The 18,803-nt window shown below is 45.3% G+C and overlaps 1 protein-coding gene across 1 annotated transcript; it reads left to right on the top strand.

The window, feature by feature from the left end:
- Positions 1-236: 236 nt before the first annotated feature.
- Positions 237-18,803, top strand: tarbp1 (TAR (HIV-1) RNA binding protein 1; the record flags this gene model as incomplete). Its single annotated transcript, XM_036126536.1, is given in 30 exon segments — positions 237-741; positions 743-1,280; positions 1,862-1,959; positions 2,040-2,109; positions 2,402-2,550; positions 2,664-2,716; positions 2,825-2,922; positions 3,005-3,140; positions 3,228-3,324; positions 4,503-4,592; positions 4,695-4,833; positions 4,933-5,187; positions 6,280-6,377; positions 6,478-6,636; positions 6,718-6,944; positions 7,044-7,287; positions 7,381-7,569; positions 7,671-7,870; positions 8,747-8,818; positions 8,926-9,046; positions 10,690-10,800; positions 10,878-11,027; positions 11,122-11,208; positions 12,190-12,392; positions 12,482-12,563; positions 12,655-12,826; positions 12,922-13,107; positions 15,180-15,304; positions 16,504-16,640; positions 18,457-18,803. Coding segments are annotated over 30 exon segments (4,863 nt in total). The 5' UTR covers positions 237-345.

Here is an 18,803-nt window from a genome sequence, read left to right as displayed (position 1 = left end):
CACTCGATGTGTAAAACAACTGTACATAAATTTCAAACTATCAACGCATAGACAAAAAAAAAACCAAATGTACATGGTAAAAAAAAAACATGAATTAAAATACTTGTTCAATGCCTTTAATATAAAACCACTGGGGTGAATCCAGCCAGGGCTTTAACAACACAATTAATACAGTAAAATATCTATTTAGTGAGCTGTCAACCACTCTCGCGAGAGTTACGGATTACGTTTGCGGAAGTTTACGTTCTGATTTGGGAAAGCGTGCACTCTGTGGCGTCTGTCAGCCAAAAGGCCGGTGGTCTGTGGTTGAGTATCCTCTGCGTGGAGCTGCCTGGCTCATGAACCATGCATTCCGCTTTGATCCACGCCGTCCTGAGCAGCTCTCCTGACTACGACCTTCTGTTGGACTCCTTGTGCTGGCCGGCCGAGTCGTGGCCGCAGACGGAGCGGGTCGAGGCGCTCACGGCTCTCGTGCAAGCGCTGCGACCCGCCCTGACCGACTCGGACTCGGACGCGGCTCCGGCTCCGCTGACAGCTGCGAGCAGGAGTTCCATCCGCGACAGAATCGAGTCGGTCATCTGGGCCAGATGTCTGCCTTTCCTGTGCAGAATCTCTGCAGAACCGGGGGACGAGGCGCGCTGCAGGGAGAGCGCAGCCGCGGTCTGCGGGCTCCTCGGCGCCTGCGTCGGCGTGTGCGGCGAAGGCGTGCGGGCAAAAGTGGTGTCGTCCACCCTGCAGTCGCTTACAGCGGGTTTCAGAGGAGGAGATGCTTGCACCGGGGACCCTGAGCGTGCAGGTCGCGACGGAAGTCCTGGCGGCTCTCATGCCTCTTCTTACCGCGGATGAAAAACTCACGCTTGACACTTTGAACTGTGCGCTGTCCTCCATCAGGTCGCTGCCCGACGATCTGGTGTCCAAAGTTGTGCTCAGGGTAATCTTAACCTTGCTCAGCTGCTGCGGCGAGGCGAGCTCCGACCGCGTCCCCAAGCGCGTCCTGGAGCACGTCTGCAGCTGGCACTCCACGGAGCGCACGCCGGGCGTCACCCGGAGGACGCTGCTGTGTCTGACCGTCCTGTCCGACCACCTCCTGGACTCTCACAGCCCCGCCCCCTCCCGGTCCCGCGACCCACGTCTGTGTCCTCAGTTCTGGAGAATGGTTCAGGACGGGCTCACACATGGGGACAGCTTGACGCGCAAGAGGGCACTGTATCTGTTGAAAAGATGCGCTGCGCTTTCCGAAGTGGAGGGCTTTGATTGCCAGTCCTCCACATCAGAGGAAGGTAACGTGCGTTATTCATTAGGATTTGATGTGATCGACTAATACAGAGCAGACCATATTAGTTAGGAGGAAGGAGAAGGATTCATTGTTTGGATTTTATTCCTTAAATAGTTTTGAAAAGTGTGGCGTGCACTTGTTTTCAGCTTTTCATGGCAAACGTGCGCAAGTTTCCTCCCCTAACGATCTGTAGAAGGAGATGTGGGTTGGGAGTCTCGTCTTACTGCAAAACACGGCTGCGAGACGGAGTCGCCTCGCTCACATGCCAGCAGAAAGACTGACCAGGAAGATGTGCTACGATACGTTGTCTTTGAGATGTAAAGATTATTTACAGGAATAATTTATTTCATGATCTGAGTACGGTTAAACGAAGGAGGTTTAAGGGCTGCAGGGAATTTAAAGGAAACCCAACTCAAGAACTTGGATTGGATTGAAATTGAGGATGGGTTTCAAACCGAGTTATTTGCAAAGATGAATATGACATGACAGTAGCTCAGGTGGCCGTACGGGTAACTGCGTGCGTACTCACCTGCTCACCAAACCAGGTTTAGTTGTTGTACGGCTCCTAAACATGTTCTCTTGCAGGGGAGACGTTGTTCAAATGGGCCCCCGACAAGAGCAGGCTGCTCAGAGAGTTCTGGGAGGATTACACTCTGGTGATGGAGACTCTGGAGGAGAATCAGGTGGCAAATCCTGTACGCAGCTGTCGCCTCACAACATCTTCTAAAACACTGACAGCTATTCTTTCTCTTTCTCTCCGCAGGTTCATGTCGTCCGGCCAGTTTTGAACAGAATAGACGCGCTAATCCAAGCGACGGTGGATGATGGTCAAGGTGAACCTGAATCGTGTGAAAATTGAAAATGACTCACCTCTTCATTTATTATTAAACACATCAGGTCTAGATGACACCAGCAGTCTGCTGTCGCTTTTTAGCGCAGGCAAATCTTTTTTTTTTTTCTTTTTCTTTTTTTGTCAATACGTCTTCGCTGCTTTCTTGAAGGTTCTGGTAAAAACTAAGCCTGAGTTTGTAAACGCTTTCATTTTCTTTGTATATTCAACAAAGATTTAAAATCAGCTGGCATGTATTAGCGCCCTAACTCTGCGTCCGTCCGCCTGTGTTGCAGGCTCGGGCCTCTTCCACCCCTGCTGGCTGCTGTGCGTGTACCAGCGCATGTTCCACAGCGAGAACAAATCCTTGATGAGAGAAGGCGTGTGCCACCTGCTGGAGCTGCGGGCTCTGCAGCAGCCGGCCTTCGCTGCGGCCTTTTCTCAGGTGCACGGTGCATATTTGCTGCCAGGCCGTTCCACTCATCGCATGTCACAAAAGATGGTCCCTCTTGCTTTCTTTCTCTTTAAAATCCTAATTGTGATGCATTGCTCTTGTAGTTTGTCGTCGGCTCCTTCATGAATGTTCTCTCTGAGACGTCCCTCTTCTGTAGGTGAGGATTTTTAAAATGTTGTCGTTTTCATACTTGCATTGCAGTTCTGGAGATTGTGTCAGCAGCTTCATATTAGTTTTATCGAACTAAACCTGTGTCCATAAACAGGTCACCAGGGCAGAGTGTGGGGGAGTGTCCTGAGCTGGCGGTTAAGCTCCAAGATTTCTTGGTCACCTTCTTCACCAGCCTGCCGCCAGAGGACAGAGGTACAGCAGGAGAACAGAAAACAGGTCCACGGGTCACGTCTCATGATTTATTTCGACCTGGTGTGTTGTTTTTTTCCCGCAGGCCGTGTGTTGCTTCAGCTGATTCAGCAGCTGGGCTCCAAGCACTGGTGCGCGGTGCCGCTCCTCTTCGTCTGTCAGGCTCTGTCCAGACTCCCTCCAAGTCCCCTGCTGAGGAACAGCGGGCTCGCTGCTCTACGGTAACTTATCTGTGTTTACGGTCAGGCTGCTCGGGTGTGTCACGTTTTTAGAAAAGAGGCTGGCTAAACCTGTGCTTTGCTCTCCAGGGAGGTCCTGCGCTGCACCATGATCACCCATCAGGTGCTGCTGAGAGGAGCCGCGCAGTGTTTCTTACTGAACGGCGCCCTCTCCCTGACAGATGTGGTAAGATGACGCCGGGGATCAGGGTTGTTGATAAGATAAGATAGTGCTTTATTAATCTCACAGTGGAGAAGTTTACTTGTCACACATCGGCTTAAAAAAACAAAAAGAAAGGTGCCAAAAGGAGGAAAAGGTGCATAAGGTACATACAGTGTGTCCACATATGTACAGTGTATCAAAAATAAAAAAATAAATAAAAGCACAGGGGAAATAATGCAGATATTTAGGGTGACTTATGTACGCTCAGGTGACTTGTATACAAATGGAATGACGTTTAACGTTAAGTGGTACCAGGTAAGAGCAACAGTGAGGTAGTGAGATATCTATACAGCTGAAGTTGCTTATTAAACAGAATAATTTAAAAGTATTATTGCACAGGTCATTGCACAGTGTCTTAAATAGAATTGTACAGTAGTTATTGCTCATTAGTTATTACAGTTATGGAAAATGGATGCAATATTCTCAAAATGATGACTGATGTATCAGAAACGTAACTTGTTTTTTTAACTCAAGGTTATATAAAATTTTCAAGACACGCATACATTATATGTAAAAAAAAAAAAAAAAAAAAACACATTCGGAGTCCTGGTAAGCATTTAATAGAGAGTCATTATTTTAACTCATTTGTGAAATCACAAGGTTTAAAAATCTAAAAATTCAGATCAGGTGTAAATATTTACTGGTTCTGCAAATGCCTGTTCTTAAATAATACAATAGAATAGTCCTTTATTGTCCCGCAGTGCGGAAATTCGGGTGTAGCAAGTAAGGGGAAAGTTTACAGCTGAAGAAAAAAACACTGTACAGTTGTGAAAAATGGCATACTTAGATTAACTGAAATGTGCAACTGTGTAGGGTAAGCCGAAAAGGTAAGAAAATTGCACGTATAATTGTGTGTAAAAGACAGCAACAGACTAAAAGTTAAAATATATTTTTTAAAAAACTGTGCAATTGACAGCAGGGATGTAAGCATCCTGTTGAGTTTGTTGGGGAGCAGTGATAAAGTCTAGCAGCTGCTGGGAGGAAGGACCTGCGGAAGCGCTCCTTTGTGCATCCCGGATGCAGCAGCCTGTCACTGAAGGAGCTCTCCAGCTCTGCAGCGGCTCCATGCATGCGGTGGGAGACTTTGTCCCACAGTGATGTTATAACATACGTGTTGTTGTTTTGTTTTTTTTAAATCTCAGAGCGAAGTCACCAGAGATGATCTGTTCAGCTTCCTGATGCATTTCCGTGCTGATGAGTCTCTGTGTCGAGGCACAGAGCTGTGGAATGAGGTCGGCTCCTTAAACAGACTCTCACTCAAAAGTTCATTAAACGGCAAAGGCCGTGTTACAGAAGTTATAACAACTGCTTGTTTCTTTGTATACCTGTGCCAGGTTTGCTCCTGGTTGTTGGAACATGAATGCAGTTTCAAGTCTGAGATTAGGGACGGCGATGGCCTCGATCAAAAGGAAACGATGCGACCTTATGTTCAACAAGAGGTGCTCGCTTATCTCCGTGTTCCAGCGAGCACAGGTGAGTCGGGCATGTTTTAGATACAGAGATGTAATTGTATCCGTAGATGTGAGGCATTTGCATATGATTCCTATCAAAGTCGTTTTTCCGGCCGCACAGGTCAGCCGGAAAGGTTACCTGACGCTAGAGAGGCCGATAAGCTGGCCAGGGCCATCCTGCTGTGCGTGGACGCGGAGAGGCGGCGACTGGGAGCGGAAAGCAGCGACGCTCTGGAGCCGCTGCTGTCTCCGCTGCTGGACACCCTGAGCAGAGTCTACACCAACATCTACCTGCCTGTCCGCAAGAGTGACAAGAGTCTGCAGCTCACGCTCAGGCTGCTGCAGCTCTGCTCAGGGCCACGCGGTCACCGCCAAGGTTTGTGTCCGTACAGCGGTCCAATCAGAAAATGTAACGCTGTAAATATGTCGGAGAACAAAAGTGCGTTTAGCACTCAATAAGTGGTGGTTAACCAAAAATTAGGTTAAAAAAAAAACATATTTCAAATATGCTCGCTAGCAGAGAAAGGTTAGGGAATGGTCATGCCTAATTGTTTTTGTCAGAAAGTGCAAGAACTAAAGCACGCTGGTTGATGCTGTCGTGTAGCTCTGCCTCCAGACAGAACTGGGAACCTAGTGGGGAACATTTGGAGGGATTTTCACTTTTTTTCCCAGAAGAGTGGGTCTACTTTCTTTAGGCTACGTTCACACTGCAGCCTGAAGTGACCCAATTCTGATTCTTATTTCTTTGTGCCCATATGCGACCTGGATCTGATCTTTTTATGACAGTCTGAACAACACAGATCAGATTTTTTCAAATGCGACCCAGGCCACTTGGATATGTGGTCCTGAATCCGATACGTATCCGATCTTTTCAAATGTGACCTGTGTCTGTACGGCCGGGTCGCATTTATCTGACCTGTACGTCACTGATACTCGACAAACGTCACTATTCTGCGTCCTGCTATGCAAAAGCGGGAAGAAAGACGACACCCATAGCGGACTATAATGAGGAGAGCAGTCAGTGGAGGGAAAGCTCCGGTTAGAAAATAAATTAATGACCGCAAAATGCGCGCCAGCATTATAATCCATGTTTACTTTCGCAAACACTGAGCACGCTTGCTATTTCTGATGTCATCGCGTCCTCTACTGCGCATGCGGGACACTTAGGTTGTACGAATTCAGTTCACACCGGAGATCACATACAAGTCGCATATATTTGGAAATGTGAACGACCAATCAGACGCGCTAATCCAAGCGACGGTGGATGATGGTCAAGGTGAACCTGAATCGTGTGAAAATTGAAAATGACTCGCCTCTTAATTTATTATTAAACACACCAGGTCTAGATGACACCAGCAGTCTGCTGGTGTCACAGGTTTGCCACTGTGTCGTTCCACAATCAGATCTCACAAAAAAATCAGAATTGAGCATTAAGGCCTGCGGTGTGAACGTAGCCTTTGTTTCACAGAGGACGATGTGACGTCTGCCATCGAACGAGCCTTCTTCAAACTCGTCGAGCCCATCCAGAATTTCATCCTGAGGAGGCTGTGCGGGGAGCTGCAGGAGGTAATCTGGAAGATGCGCATTCGCCACCACTGTCCGGTTACGAGGTGCAAAGTCAGATGTCCGCCTAAGTTTTTTTTTTTTTTTTGTCCTTCTTTGATAGATCTTTGATGTGGAACGGGCAGACTTGTATCTCTGTGTCCTGAGGCAGCTGGCTGTTTTGTGCAGCTCTCCCTCTCGGTGCTCCAGGAACATTCAACACTATGCTTGCCCTAAACTGATCAAGTACAGCCTTTCAGTCCTGCTGGAGCCCACCCAGCAGGTACACGGCTAGATATACGTGCCCCGTCATCCGATCGGCTGCTCGGCGGTTTCAGCACGGAGCGCTCTGTGTTTGTTTCAGATCCCGTCTGTGGCGAGCCAGGTGTCTAAGGCGGTCAGCATGGCGTCTTTGGCTGCCGTGTCTGGTCTGTTGCGGCAGGGAGGAGCCGGCATGCCATCGGAGACCGTCTCCGCCCTGCGGTCCCTGAATGATTATTTCTACACTTCGGGGACTTCCTCGGAACCTCAGCCGTCTCTCGGAAACATTAATAAACGCTTGGTGAAGCCACAGCTGTTAGACGGTTCAAGGTTTGTGGAAAAATTGACACGAGGCTGAAAAATGTGTTTATGAAGCGTCGGGGCTGCCAGAACTAGTTCATGTTTCTTGTTTTTTTTTGTTTTTCATAGTGACCTTGTAGCCCAAGGCCTCCTGCAGCAGGACTGGGGACGCATTGCTGCGAACTTCCTGCGGGACCAGTGGATTTGTCTAAACTTCCTGATCAGGGCGGTAGGGACCCCAGAGTCTGCAGAGATGCCCAAAGGGTGCGCGACCCTCGGAGCTGCTCTACGCTGCGGCGTCGAGGCTCTGGCTCTGCTGCCCAGTGACCTCGTGCTGCCCGTCCTCAGCTTTATGAAGGCGGCGCTGCCACGTGTGAGTCTCGATCCAGCACCAATGAGACATCTAAGGATGGGTAGCTCTCGTTCTCATGATCTGTGGCGTTGTCTTTTTTTTTTTTTATCCTAGTTGGTGGACGATGAGGAGGACCTCTGTGTGCAGGCGCTGACTATGAGTTGGGAGCTCGTACAGGGGCTCAGCACCAACGCTCATGACTTCTGGCCAGCTCTGAAAGCCTTCGTCTCCCTCGCCTTTCAGCACAAACTCCTCAGCCCGACGCCTCATCAGGCTCCGACCCTCGCAAATGCACTGAAGAAGGTGACGCGCTCCCGGACTGAAGAACTTTTTTTTACTTTTATTTACCTTCTGTTTCCCACGTTCTCATTTTGCGTCTTTGTTGGTTCCGTGCTCGCTTTTAGGTTTTCGCAGAGTTACTGGAGCTGTCTCAGTCTAAAGGCGGAGTATTTGGCGTGCTCCTTCAGCACTGCTGTCAGACCTGGCTGCCCAGTGAGCAAGGCAGCGGGGAGCAGGCCGACGCTGTGTTTTCTAGTGTTTTTAACCACCTGGACATAGTCTCTGAGGCTTGTGTTTATGGACCAGTGTTCAGGAGAGATCAGCGGTAAGTTCAATTTCAATTCAATTCAATTTTATTTATATAGCGCCAAATCATGAAACATGTCATCTCAAGGCACTTTAAAAAGTCAAGTTCAATCATATTATACAGATTGGGTCAGATTATACAGATTGGTCAAAAATTTCCTATATAAGGGAACCAATTGATTGCATCAAAGTCCCGACAAGCAGCATTCACTCCTGGGGAACCGTAGAGCCACAGGGAGAGTCGTCTGCATTGTACATGGCTTTGCTGCAATCCCTCATACTGAGCAAGCATGAAGCGACAGTGGGAAGAAAAACCACCCATTAACGGGGAAAAAAAACTCCGGCAGAACCGGGCTCAGTATGAACGGTCATCTGCCTCGACCGACTGGGGTTACAGAAGACAGAGCAGAGACACAACAAGACAGACAAAAAAGCACAGAAGCACACATTGATCTAGTAATCTGTTCTACATTAGATGGTAGTAGCGGGTGAGCCGTCTTCTCTGGATGATGTCACAGTTAACAGAACGCCAGACCAGGTGTACCTACTATGAGGAAAAAGAGAGAGAGCAAAAAGTTAAAAGCTGAAATGACGACAGTCATTTCAATGTAATACAATGCAAAACTGGAGAACAGTAGAAATCAGTAGAGTGAGAAAATTAGACCCTGATGTCCTCCAGCAGCCTAGGCCTATCACAGCACAACTATAGAGATAGCTCAGGGTAACATGAGCCACTCTAACTATAAGCTTTGTCAAAAAGGAAAGTTTTAACATTAGTCTTAAAAATAGATAGGGTGTCTGCCTCACGGACCAAAGTCCAAGAAGCATTCCTTAGATTTCTGATCTCGTTCCATAACAACATTTTAACCATGATTTTTTTTTTTTCTCTCCAAAGGCTCGTCCAGGACGTCCAAACATATGTGGAGCAACTTGGTGAGAAGTGTACCGCTAATGTTACAGTTGCGAGGTAAAGTATTTTTCCTATCTGCTTCTCCACCTTGATCTCAGATGTTGTGAGTTAACGCAGTCGGCACTAGATGGCGCTCTTGCTGATGTGCTGCTTTTGTCCACCAGCGATAACAGGGATGACCAGCTGCCCCGCGTATGCGTGCTGGCTTTTCTTAGCCGCCTGGACCCCTACGTCCAGCAGCATCAAAGGCTCATGGAGGAGCTGGTGATGGAGCTACTGAGAAAGGTACTTATGACAACTGGGGCGGGTGGATGAACGGCATCCATGGGAGTTTGCCTGAAAGTGTGACTCTTGGTCTTAAGGAAACAGCAGACGGGTCAACCTCTTGTTTCAGAGTAATTAAAGCAGGACATGTTTGCCACTGTGTCATTCCACCGCATTATCTAATGCTCATAAATATAATTTTTATCTTCAAGGACATATGGAGGGTTGGATGTAATGACAATAAGGTTGTAAAAAAAATTTCTGCAAGGTTTAGTTTATATTTCCCATATAACTAATATATTATAAATCATCAAGATAAATGACTTCATGGCATTCTTAAAATTTTACAGGTCTTACTGACCTTAGTTTAAAAACTAGCACACAGGCATGTTAGTTAAAAAACAACAGTAGTTTTATTTGTGTATATTAAATAGCTCTTTTTAGCTATTTGTTAATTTTGTATAAATAATCAGACTGTTTTATTTTAAAAGATGAACATTCATGTTTCTCTAAAGAAAAATGTAATGTAACCAGTGGAAAATCTGTGCGCTGCTTTTCATTTTTAATCCCGAACCACAAAGAAAAGCATTAAAAAAAATCTAACTTTTTTTTTTTCTTTTTTCTTTTCTTTTAAACATGTAACAAAGAACTAGTAAATCATGACTTTGTTGTTCCCTGGGGTGGAAATGTAATGGCCAGTTTCTCTCCAAAAAATGCTACACAAAAAAATGAAAAGGTGTCAACATATGACATTATGAATATTTTGGCGGTATTATGTGTAGTTTTAATAAGACCAACTGGCTAAACGGCTCAAATAAACTAGATGACGTCTCCGATGAACGCATTCAAACTGTGCGCCTTTTTCTAAATTCAACTCACATTTTTTTTTTTAGCTCTTAAACTTTACTCCATAAGCTTTGTCTTTCTTCTTCCTTTTCTCGGTGGTTAACTTCAGCTGTGGTTGGTGTGTTTTTTGCTAGCGCCACACCGGCCGAATGATGTGCCTCCATGTTGGGATCTGATAAACCTGACGGGTGTGATTTCAGACGTAACCGAGTAAAAATACTTAAATCTTACTCATGTACAAGCTAGAAAAAAAAACCCCACAAAGTACACAGAAATTGTACTTAATAACAGTAATGCGAGTAAATGTAACTAGTTACTTACCACCCCTTTCTAAACCAAACTGGCTCTATGTGAAGAGGTAATCGCCCGTTACGCCTAATTATTGCTTGTTTGTGGCGACAGCATCTGTTACTGCGTCTTTTCCGTTTCTGTGAATTAATTTTGACCACGACCGTTTCTATATAAGTGAGTCTACAGGTCTACGTCTGGAATCAGGAGTGCATGTGACAATCTCAGTAACTCGTTATTTAACTAGGGAGTCGCATTGGGCTGGGTTGGTTTAGATGGTTATTACATTTAATAACAAAAAGAATCAGACTGTCTTTATCTGGTAGTAACATTTGTTTAATGATCTCAAACATTAATATCTAACTAAAAAGAAGTAGAAAAAAATGGAAAATGAGTCTGTTTCGCGATATGTATGTATAGTAAGGATGACCTGCTGCTGTGCGATATTTTTAATTGCAGTTGCATTGACATATTCATGCCATAAATGCCGTTCACAGTTCGCATCATCTTTCTCTACTCCATCTCCACAGGACCGGCTCATATCCCGGTCCAAAGTCCGGTACTATAGTAACTCCCTGCAGCACCGGGTCAAAAACAGAGCATGGCAAACTCTGCTGCTGTTGCTCCCCAAACTCAGAGAGGTGGGTTGAATAGACCTTCACTGCCAGTTTGTTGTGAAAAGCCCAGATTTCAGGGTGAAATGTGTTTGTGCGCGCAGGAGTTTGTTGCCACTCTGCTGGACCACGTGTTTGAAGCTGGATTTAGCAGCAACCAGCCGTCGGTGAAGTACCTGATCGAGTGGGCGATGATCCTCATCCTTGTCAAGTATCCGCATCATCTGGACAGATTCTGGACCTGCTTCAGCCTCGTGAGCTCATGTTCTACATATCTGGCCGAGCAAATTAAAGCGCAACGTGAGGGAGTCCTTTTTTTTTTTTTTTTTTAAACGTCGTTCTGTGCAGGATCAGGAAAAGACGAAGACGAGCGTTTGCACCTTCCTGTCTGTCCTGGTGCACCTCAGCGTCATTGTCCCACATGTCGAGGAGAAGGTAAGGCCTTCCGTGTTTCCGCTTTTTATCACTGCTCTATAGTCTGGTCCTATTTTTCTGAGGGTTTATGTAGAGCAGGGGTGTCAACCTCATTTTGGTTTAGGGGCCGCATACAGCTTAATCTGATCTCAAGAGGGCCACACGAGTAAACTCATTGCAAGATTAAATAGAACTAATAAAAGCGGACTTGTTGGTTTTTTTTTTATATTAAATGAATTTCACTTTTACACAATATATTATGAATAACCTCAGCGTTTTTAAGAAAAGTATGTGCAATTTCAACAATACTTTTACTCAGTTAAACATTTACTTGTGCATTATGCATAAGAACTGATCACAATGACTGTACAATGTTGAAAAACATTTATTCACATTTTTTGGAACTTTAAAACACTGGCCTACATGACAAAATACATCAAACAGATAAAAATTAAGAAATGATTTAAAATCAATTTTCCACTTCTGAAGCTCAGTGCTACCATCTGCTGTTTAAAACACAGCGCCCCTCGTGGACAATATAGGAACTGCAACTTTTCAATTAAACAAATTACATGTTTTTTTTCAATAATTGTTTTATCATTCTCTTCCTTTTATCTCCTCTTTCTTTCACCTTTTCTTTTTTTCTTCTTGTTCTTCCTTTGTTTTCCTACTTTCCCATTGTAGTGTCCACATCATTTGAGATATTTATTATGAATCATAATAAAACTATTCACATTCATAAATCAAGCAGAGCACTATGGCAAAAGCAGTACTGCTTCACTTATGAAAGTCAAATCTGATGAGCTCTTTTTGGCATTAAGACAAAACAATTCTTATTGCCACAATGCCAGACAGGACAATATCATTATTATTGTTGAATAATGATAATGCATTTAGCCACCGGGCCAGACTAAATCGTTCGGCGGGCCAGAACCGGCCCGCGGGCCGTATGTTTGACACCCCTGATGTAGAGTTTTCACTTCCCCTTGTGTCTTTTTGAAGGTGGTGCAGCTGCGTAAAGCGCTGGACGTCATCCTGCAGTCGTGTTTCAACCACAACTTCAGCGTGCGCCTGTACGCCTTACTGGCCCTGAAGAGGGTGTGGAGCCTGGCGGAAAGCCTGACGGAGGAGGCCGACGCTTTCAGAGGCCTGTCCTCCGTGGTGACGGCCTGTCTGAGCCAGGCCGAGGCCATGCAGAGCTCCGGGTTAGAGCCGAGCAGCTGCAGCAGAAATGGTTTCTACGCGCAAATGGACCTAACTGAAGATGTATCTGCTGTTTTTTTCTCTCTCTAAGAAATGCCAACAAGAACTGGGTGAGGATTCAGCGACACTTCTTCTTCAGTGCCTTTCATCCCATCTCGGATTACAGTGTGGAAGTAGGTTAAATGTTCTGCCAGGCGCATCAGGTCTGCTGGGGCACAGTTGCACCCATCAGCTCCTGTTCCTCTTTTTTTGTCTGTCTTTCAGACAATATTCCACACTTTTCCTAGCCTGTCTGAGTTGGCCGACGACGAGTGGGTCCCACCGTGGAAGTTTGAAAAGCTGTCTTTCTTTTCCCAAAGTCCGTCGTTGCCGTTGAGGAATGCCACTCCTGACTTGGGCCAGCTCCAGCCTGGAGATTGGGTCCAGCAAGACCAAAGTAAGGCGGATTCTTCTCTCCAGTAGCAGGACCGCCCTAAAGCACGAGGCTAGTGAATTGTCGTCTCACGGCGTGCATAATGTTGTGCCTCCCAGGCGAGCAGGATAAGGAGGAGCGCTGGGCCGAGGTGCAGAAGAAGATCACACCCTGGAGGTTAGGGGTCCACGAGCAGGAACCCGAGCTGAAGCTGGTTCCAGCACAGAGGGCGGCTCGGCTGGGCAAACAGCACGGCGCCCTGCTGGTGGTGGCCTCGCTGATTGACAAGCCCACTAATTTAGGAGGTGTGAAACATATCTAATGACATTATTCAACTTATTTTTCTGACTGGATTTGCTGGATTTCTAAACTATAAAGCAAAATTATTTTGTTTTGCGTACCGTATTTTTCGGACCATTAGGCGCACCGGATTATAAGGCGCACTAAATATTCTTCCCAAGTGTGTAATATCACTCCGCACCTCCTGAGAGGGAGAGCTATCCATCTCTATCGGGAGGACAGAGTAGTTGGACTACACTGCCCTGTTGCTAACATAAGGCCAAAATAAACAGAACTTTTATATTAAATTAACTTACTAGGTTTAAAGTTGCTAGCACGTACTCCGTCACGGTCTGCCTTAAGCCGGGCGTACACTGTACGAGTTTTTCAGTCGTGGTACTTATATACATCTCAAACTGTGCGAGGAACCGCGGGGTTTAAAAAGTTCACCGCTCACGATCTGTGCGGCTCTGGGACCGCTCGCTGTGGGGACAGAGGCAGGCGAGCGACGGTAGGTGACAGGGACCCAGAGCAGGGGTTCGAGCCCAGCTCTGGCGAGGCCCGCAGGAGGCACCGGGCGTCGGGGGAACGGAGGGGAGAGAGGAGGGACGCTTCAGGGACGCCCGCTTCCCTCCCTCCGCTGGCGGGGACGGAGAGGAGGGGAGGGCGCCCCCTCGTAGCTCTGCTTGAACAGCAGGATGCGCTCACAAAAACCTCACGACAGCCGACTGAATTTCAAACATGTTTGATTTTCACGATCGTCCGATTCCTGATCGGGAGGTAGTCGTGAGAAGCCAGTCCCCCCTCCTCCCCCCCTCTACGATCAAGCTGAAATTCGGCCCGATTCAAAAAATGCTTGCACGACTGAAGAATCGGCCCGAAAAGGGGAAAAACTCGTACAGTGTACGCTCGGCTTTACATGAATGCCCTTGTAGTTTCGACATTAAATGGTAAAAGGACTGAACTTGTATAGTGCTTTTCCAGTCATACTGGCCACTCAAAGCACTGTACTGAATTGCAGTCAGGCAGTCTTGTAGACGGCTCAGGGGTCTGATCAGGTAGTCACACAGTGTACCGTAATGCTCTGAATATCCATTGAGCGGAGAGGCTTAGCTAAGTCGTACTTGCACATTTTAACAGATTTTTGAGTGCATTGTACCTCATAAAATTGGTCAGTAACCCCAACTATATATATATATATATATATATATATATATATATATATATATATATATATATATATATGTAATCATGTATAATCTGCACTGGGTTATAAACCGCACCTTCAATTTTAGAGAAAACGAGAAAATGGATTTTAAGTGCGCCTTATAGTCCGAAAAATACGGTAACTCGTTTTCACCTTTTAAAAGAAACAACAAATTCTGTCTCGATTTATATCATAGACATACGTTTTTATACATCACCCTTTAGCTCGATCAAAATTTGGCCGTTCCAATACATGAATATTTTCGATCCAAAGCATTTTATTGTAGCTCTGGCTGCAGGTTGAGGGTTGCTGTTCTGTTGGAAGGTGAGCCTCGACTGCAGCCTTTAACATGTTTTTATTTTTCATCACTGCCCTGAATTCAGCTCCATTCAGCGTCCCAGTCCATCTGAACGCATCCCCACAGCATGATGCTGTCATCACCATGCATTGCCATGGAGGTTTTCCTGACACTTCACAATTATACTCCTGTTTGTGTTGGTCTATCACATGGAAGCCCGATGACATACATACAAAAATTGTGGCTGTATGCCCTGAAATGTAAAAACCTTCCAGGGATTTTCACTAGAACCATTGCTCTGATAGATGAGTTTGAAGCCTGGCAGATTTGCTTTCAAAAACCAATCCTGGTCTTGATGATGTACGGAAGAACACTTGCTTAGTTTTTCTTTGAATGTTCCTGGTGCAAACATGTCTGTTTTTTTTTATTTTCAATGTTGGTTTCTGTGCAGAATTGTTGGTATCTGTTTATCAATCAATAGATATTTAGATTTAGAAAATGCGTTGTGTTTGCTGTAACGATATTGTGATCTCATAACAGCCTAAATTCCATGAAACGGACTTCATTAAGATTTGGACTTATTTTTGTTTCAGGTCTTTGCAGAACATGTGAGATATTTGGGGCCAGCGGTCTGGTCCTGGACACGCTCCACCATCTCAATGACAAACACTTCCAGTCCCTCAGCGTCTCATCTGAGCTCTGGCTTCCTCTGTTAGAGGTGAATCGTGGAAATGACCCTTAGCAATATTTACCAGCCTTAACAACATTCGCTGAGAACTGGTTCCTACAGTTCCCATCACGTGTGTCAATACCTCTTGCACCTTTCCAAATGTTCCCACATTACAACCTAGGCTAACACAAAATAGCACATAAAATGAAATCAAAGGAAAATGATACCTGGTTTTCAACTTTCTGTTTTCTTTGTTTTACCAGGACTTACCTTTTGTAGTGTGGTAGTGTTAATTTTTATTCACCTTCCCTGAGTTGATACTTTATTGAACCGCCTTTAGCTGCCATTTCAGCTGTAGATGCTTTAACATATGTCCCTATCAGCTTTGAACAACTGAACGTTGTGAAATGCCACCAACTCTATTAGATTGGCTGGAGAGCATCTATGAGCAGCAATTTTAAAGACTAGCAACACATTCTCTGGACTTTGGTTGGACCATTTTTACTATCTTAATGTATTTATTAATCTAAACCTTTGCATTGTAGCTCTGACTGTACGTTCAGGGCGGTTGTCCTGCTGGAAGGTGAACCTCCACCCCAGTCTCAAGTCTTTTGTTGCCTTTAAAATGTTCCCCACATTACGATGCTGTCCACCATCATGTTTTATAAGGGAGAAGTGATGCGTTCAGGGGTCTCTGTGAATTAGCTTTTCTCCAAACATGCCGATTTGCTCGTATCGCAGCGTGTTTGCTCTTTATGATGCATGGTTGTTCCCTGAAATACGCCAACAAACAGCAGTAATAAACCGTGGAGAAATCCCACATAGATTGACTCGATTTGTCCAAATAGGTGACTTTTGAAGCCGATGGTTGCACTGGATTTTCCATTTTTATGTGCGACAAACTTTGTTTAGGCATGTCATGTAAAATCCGAATCAAACACAATGCAGCTCGTGAATGCAATATAAAAGTTAAAGGTTCAAGATGTGTGAAAGTTTTTGCAAGGTGTTGCATAGATGAAGAGGAATATAGCAGTAGGGACTAGGGAGAGACCATATCCAGTAGGAATCACTGCTCTGAGCGATTGCTGCTGTGGAAGCACTGAGTTACTGTAATCCATCTCTTTGTGTTTTTTGGCAGTGGTTTGAAGTTTTTGTTCAGTAATTAGAAATCTATAAGGTCTACAGATGCTTTAAAATGTGATGCTGCGTTTGCATCGTCACCAGCATCGCTTTGTTGTCCTTTTTAGGTGAAGCCTGTGGAGCTCTCCGGCTTCCTGCAGGTAAAGAAGAGCGAAGGGTACTGCATCGTCGGAGTGGAGCAGACCGCCAATAGCCAGAGCCTCCAGGACTTCAAGTTCCCTGAGAAAACGCTGCTACTTCTGGGGTATGACAGCACTAAATGTGCGACATTTAAATCAATGGAGTCAGAGTTCTGTTTTCTTCCATCAAAGCCCTCCCCCCCCGGATCTCTCAGCAATGAAGCTGCGAGCTGACGATGCCGTTTAGCGTCCTCGCGCCCGTTAACTTCTCGTCCCTGCGGGGCTTGCTCCGCTCCTTCGCCTCGTGGACCTGTCGGGGCATGCTGGACTATAATTGGCTATCCCCGAGGGGGAGCAAAGGATGTGAACGAATCAAAACCGACACAATGAGCTGCGATTACAAACAACAAACTTTCATCTCTAGTACCTGTGACGTCCAGCAGTCTGAGGTTGGACAGACTTTCGAAACCGTATCCTCTTCGTGTAGTGGCGGTGTTTACGGGGCAGAAGGAGAGCCGTATTGATCCCCCTCCCCGTAGTTTGTTTTCCCCGCCGTTCAAACACACAAGCTGCGGTGTTGGCGTAAGCGCCTCGTGTGTAAACTCGCTCTTTAATGTCTCTCACAGCTGCGCTCTGCTCTGCACAGCACGGCCTGGCTCTAATTTCCCATCAGCCTCTCTATTGTCTCAGCCACTTACCCTCCAGATAAATGTAAGCCATCAACAAGCGTTTCCTTGCTGTGCGGCTGGCTGGCTGCTGAGATTAAACGCCAGCCGCTTAATACCCTTTTATGTTTACTTTGCATGGCCAACGTGGGCCATCGTGTGTACTCGGTTTATTACAGTTTGCTTTGCTCTTGGAATTAAACTGATAAATCATCTTTATTAAGAGCTCGCGTTTAATGTTAATGGCTGTGTGTGTGTGTGTGTGTGTGTGGTTGAAGATTATAAATTAAAACAAGATGGGAGCCCTAACGTGTTGTAAAGTCACAAACTTCAATGAAGTGAAGGTTACATATACATTGTTTTATTTAGAAATTAAAATCTGAAAAGTGTGCCGTGTTTTTTATTTCTTTTTTTTTTTTTTATTCAGACCCATTGAGTTAGAGGTGGAACAAATCACCTTTCACTGTAATAACAGCTTTTTTTTGGGAGAGTTTCCATAAACAGCGGCTTTGAAGCCGTTCTATTGTACAGATAAACCGACTCTCAATTTCCTAAATCGGCATCGGCCAATATTATAAATTTTTTATCATATCATATATTCATCCAGTTGCCCTTTGTGCCTTTTGTTTCAGGAGGGGGAGGGGATGGAGTTAGTCATGCTTTATTTTTGTTTTTTTGTTTTTTCTTTCTTATGACAGTAATGCATTGAAGCCAGTATTGTGGGTTTTTTTTTTTTAAATAAAGCAGAGATGCAATGTCAGCAGTTTGGTTGTTTTTCAGCAAGTCTAGACTATAACCCACATTCAGTTAGTATAGTCTTAAGTCGGTACAGAATTGTGATATACTATAGATTAAAAGGGGCTGAATATAAATGCTGTACAAATCTTCCTTCCACTTAAGAGATACGCACGTCTTTGTTTGGGTTGGTCATCTATAATCTCAATGAACACCCTGAAATGTAACAAAATGTGAGCAATTTCAAGAGATGTGAATACGTTTGCATAGGACTGTGTATTAAATGCTGAATTCAGATTGAAATGGAGATGATATGATACTGTATGTCATGTAATGTGATTATAATCGATTATTTAAAAAGTTTTAATTAGAATTAAGTATTGAGTTCATAAGAGTTTTAAATGATCAATAACATTATAAAAGTGCTTTTTGAATCCTTATACTGTCGTTTGCTTAATAATAACTAACCCCTGTTGGAATTGCACTGATTATTTTTCCCACTTTACAGCATTTTTTTTCCCCCTCTGGTTTCCTTCCACAGCAACGAACGGGAAGGTATTCCCGCCAATCTGCTCCAGATGTTGGACGTGTGCGTGGAGATCCCTCAGCAAGGCATCATCCGCTCGCTCAACGTGCACGTCAGCGCTGCCCTGTTGATCTGGGAATATACACGGCAGCACCTCATCCCCGGATCAAACGAAGGCGACCAACAGCGCGGCTGAAGAAGAAGCAGACATGGCACCGCAGCGCCACTCTGATCCTGAACAAGCTTACGCACAGTTGGTGTGTTTCAGGACCATCAGGACTTTTCTGTTCTGTTTTGGCCCAGACTCCTGTCTTATCCCTTTCATAAGATTCCTGCAAGGGGATCAGTTATTTTATCTAAAT

Source organism: Fundulus heteroclitus, chromosome 22 (assembly GCF_011125445.2).
Source record: "Fundulus heteroclitus isolate FHET01 chromosome 22, MU-UCD_Fhet_4.1, whole genome shotgun sequence".
NCBI lineage: Eukaryota > Metazoa > Chordata > Actinopteri > Cyprinodontiformes > Fundulidae > Fundulus > Fundulus heteroclitus.
The sequence above is the reverse complement of the archived record's forward strand: the minus strand, read 5'-3'. Positions and strand labels throughout refer to the sequence as shown.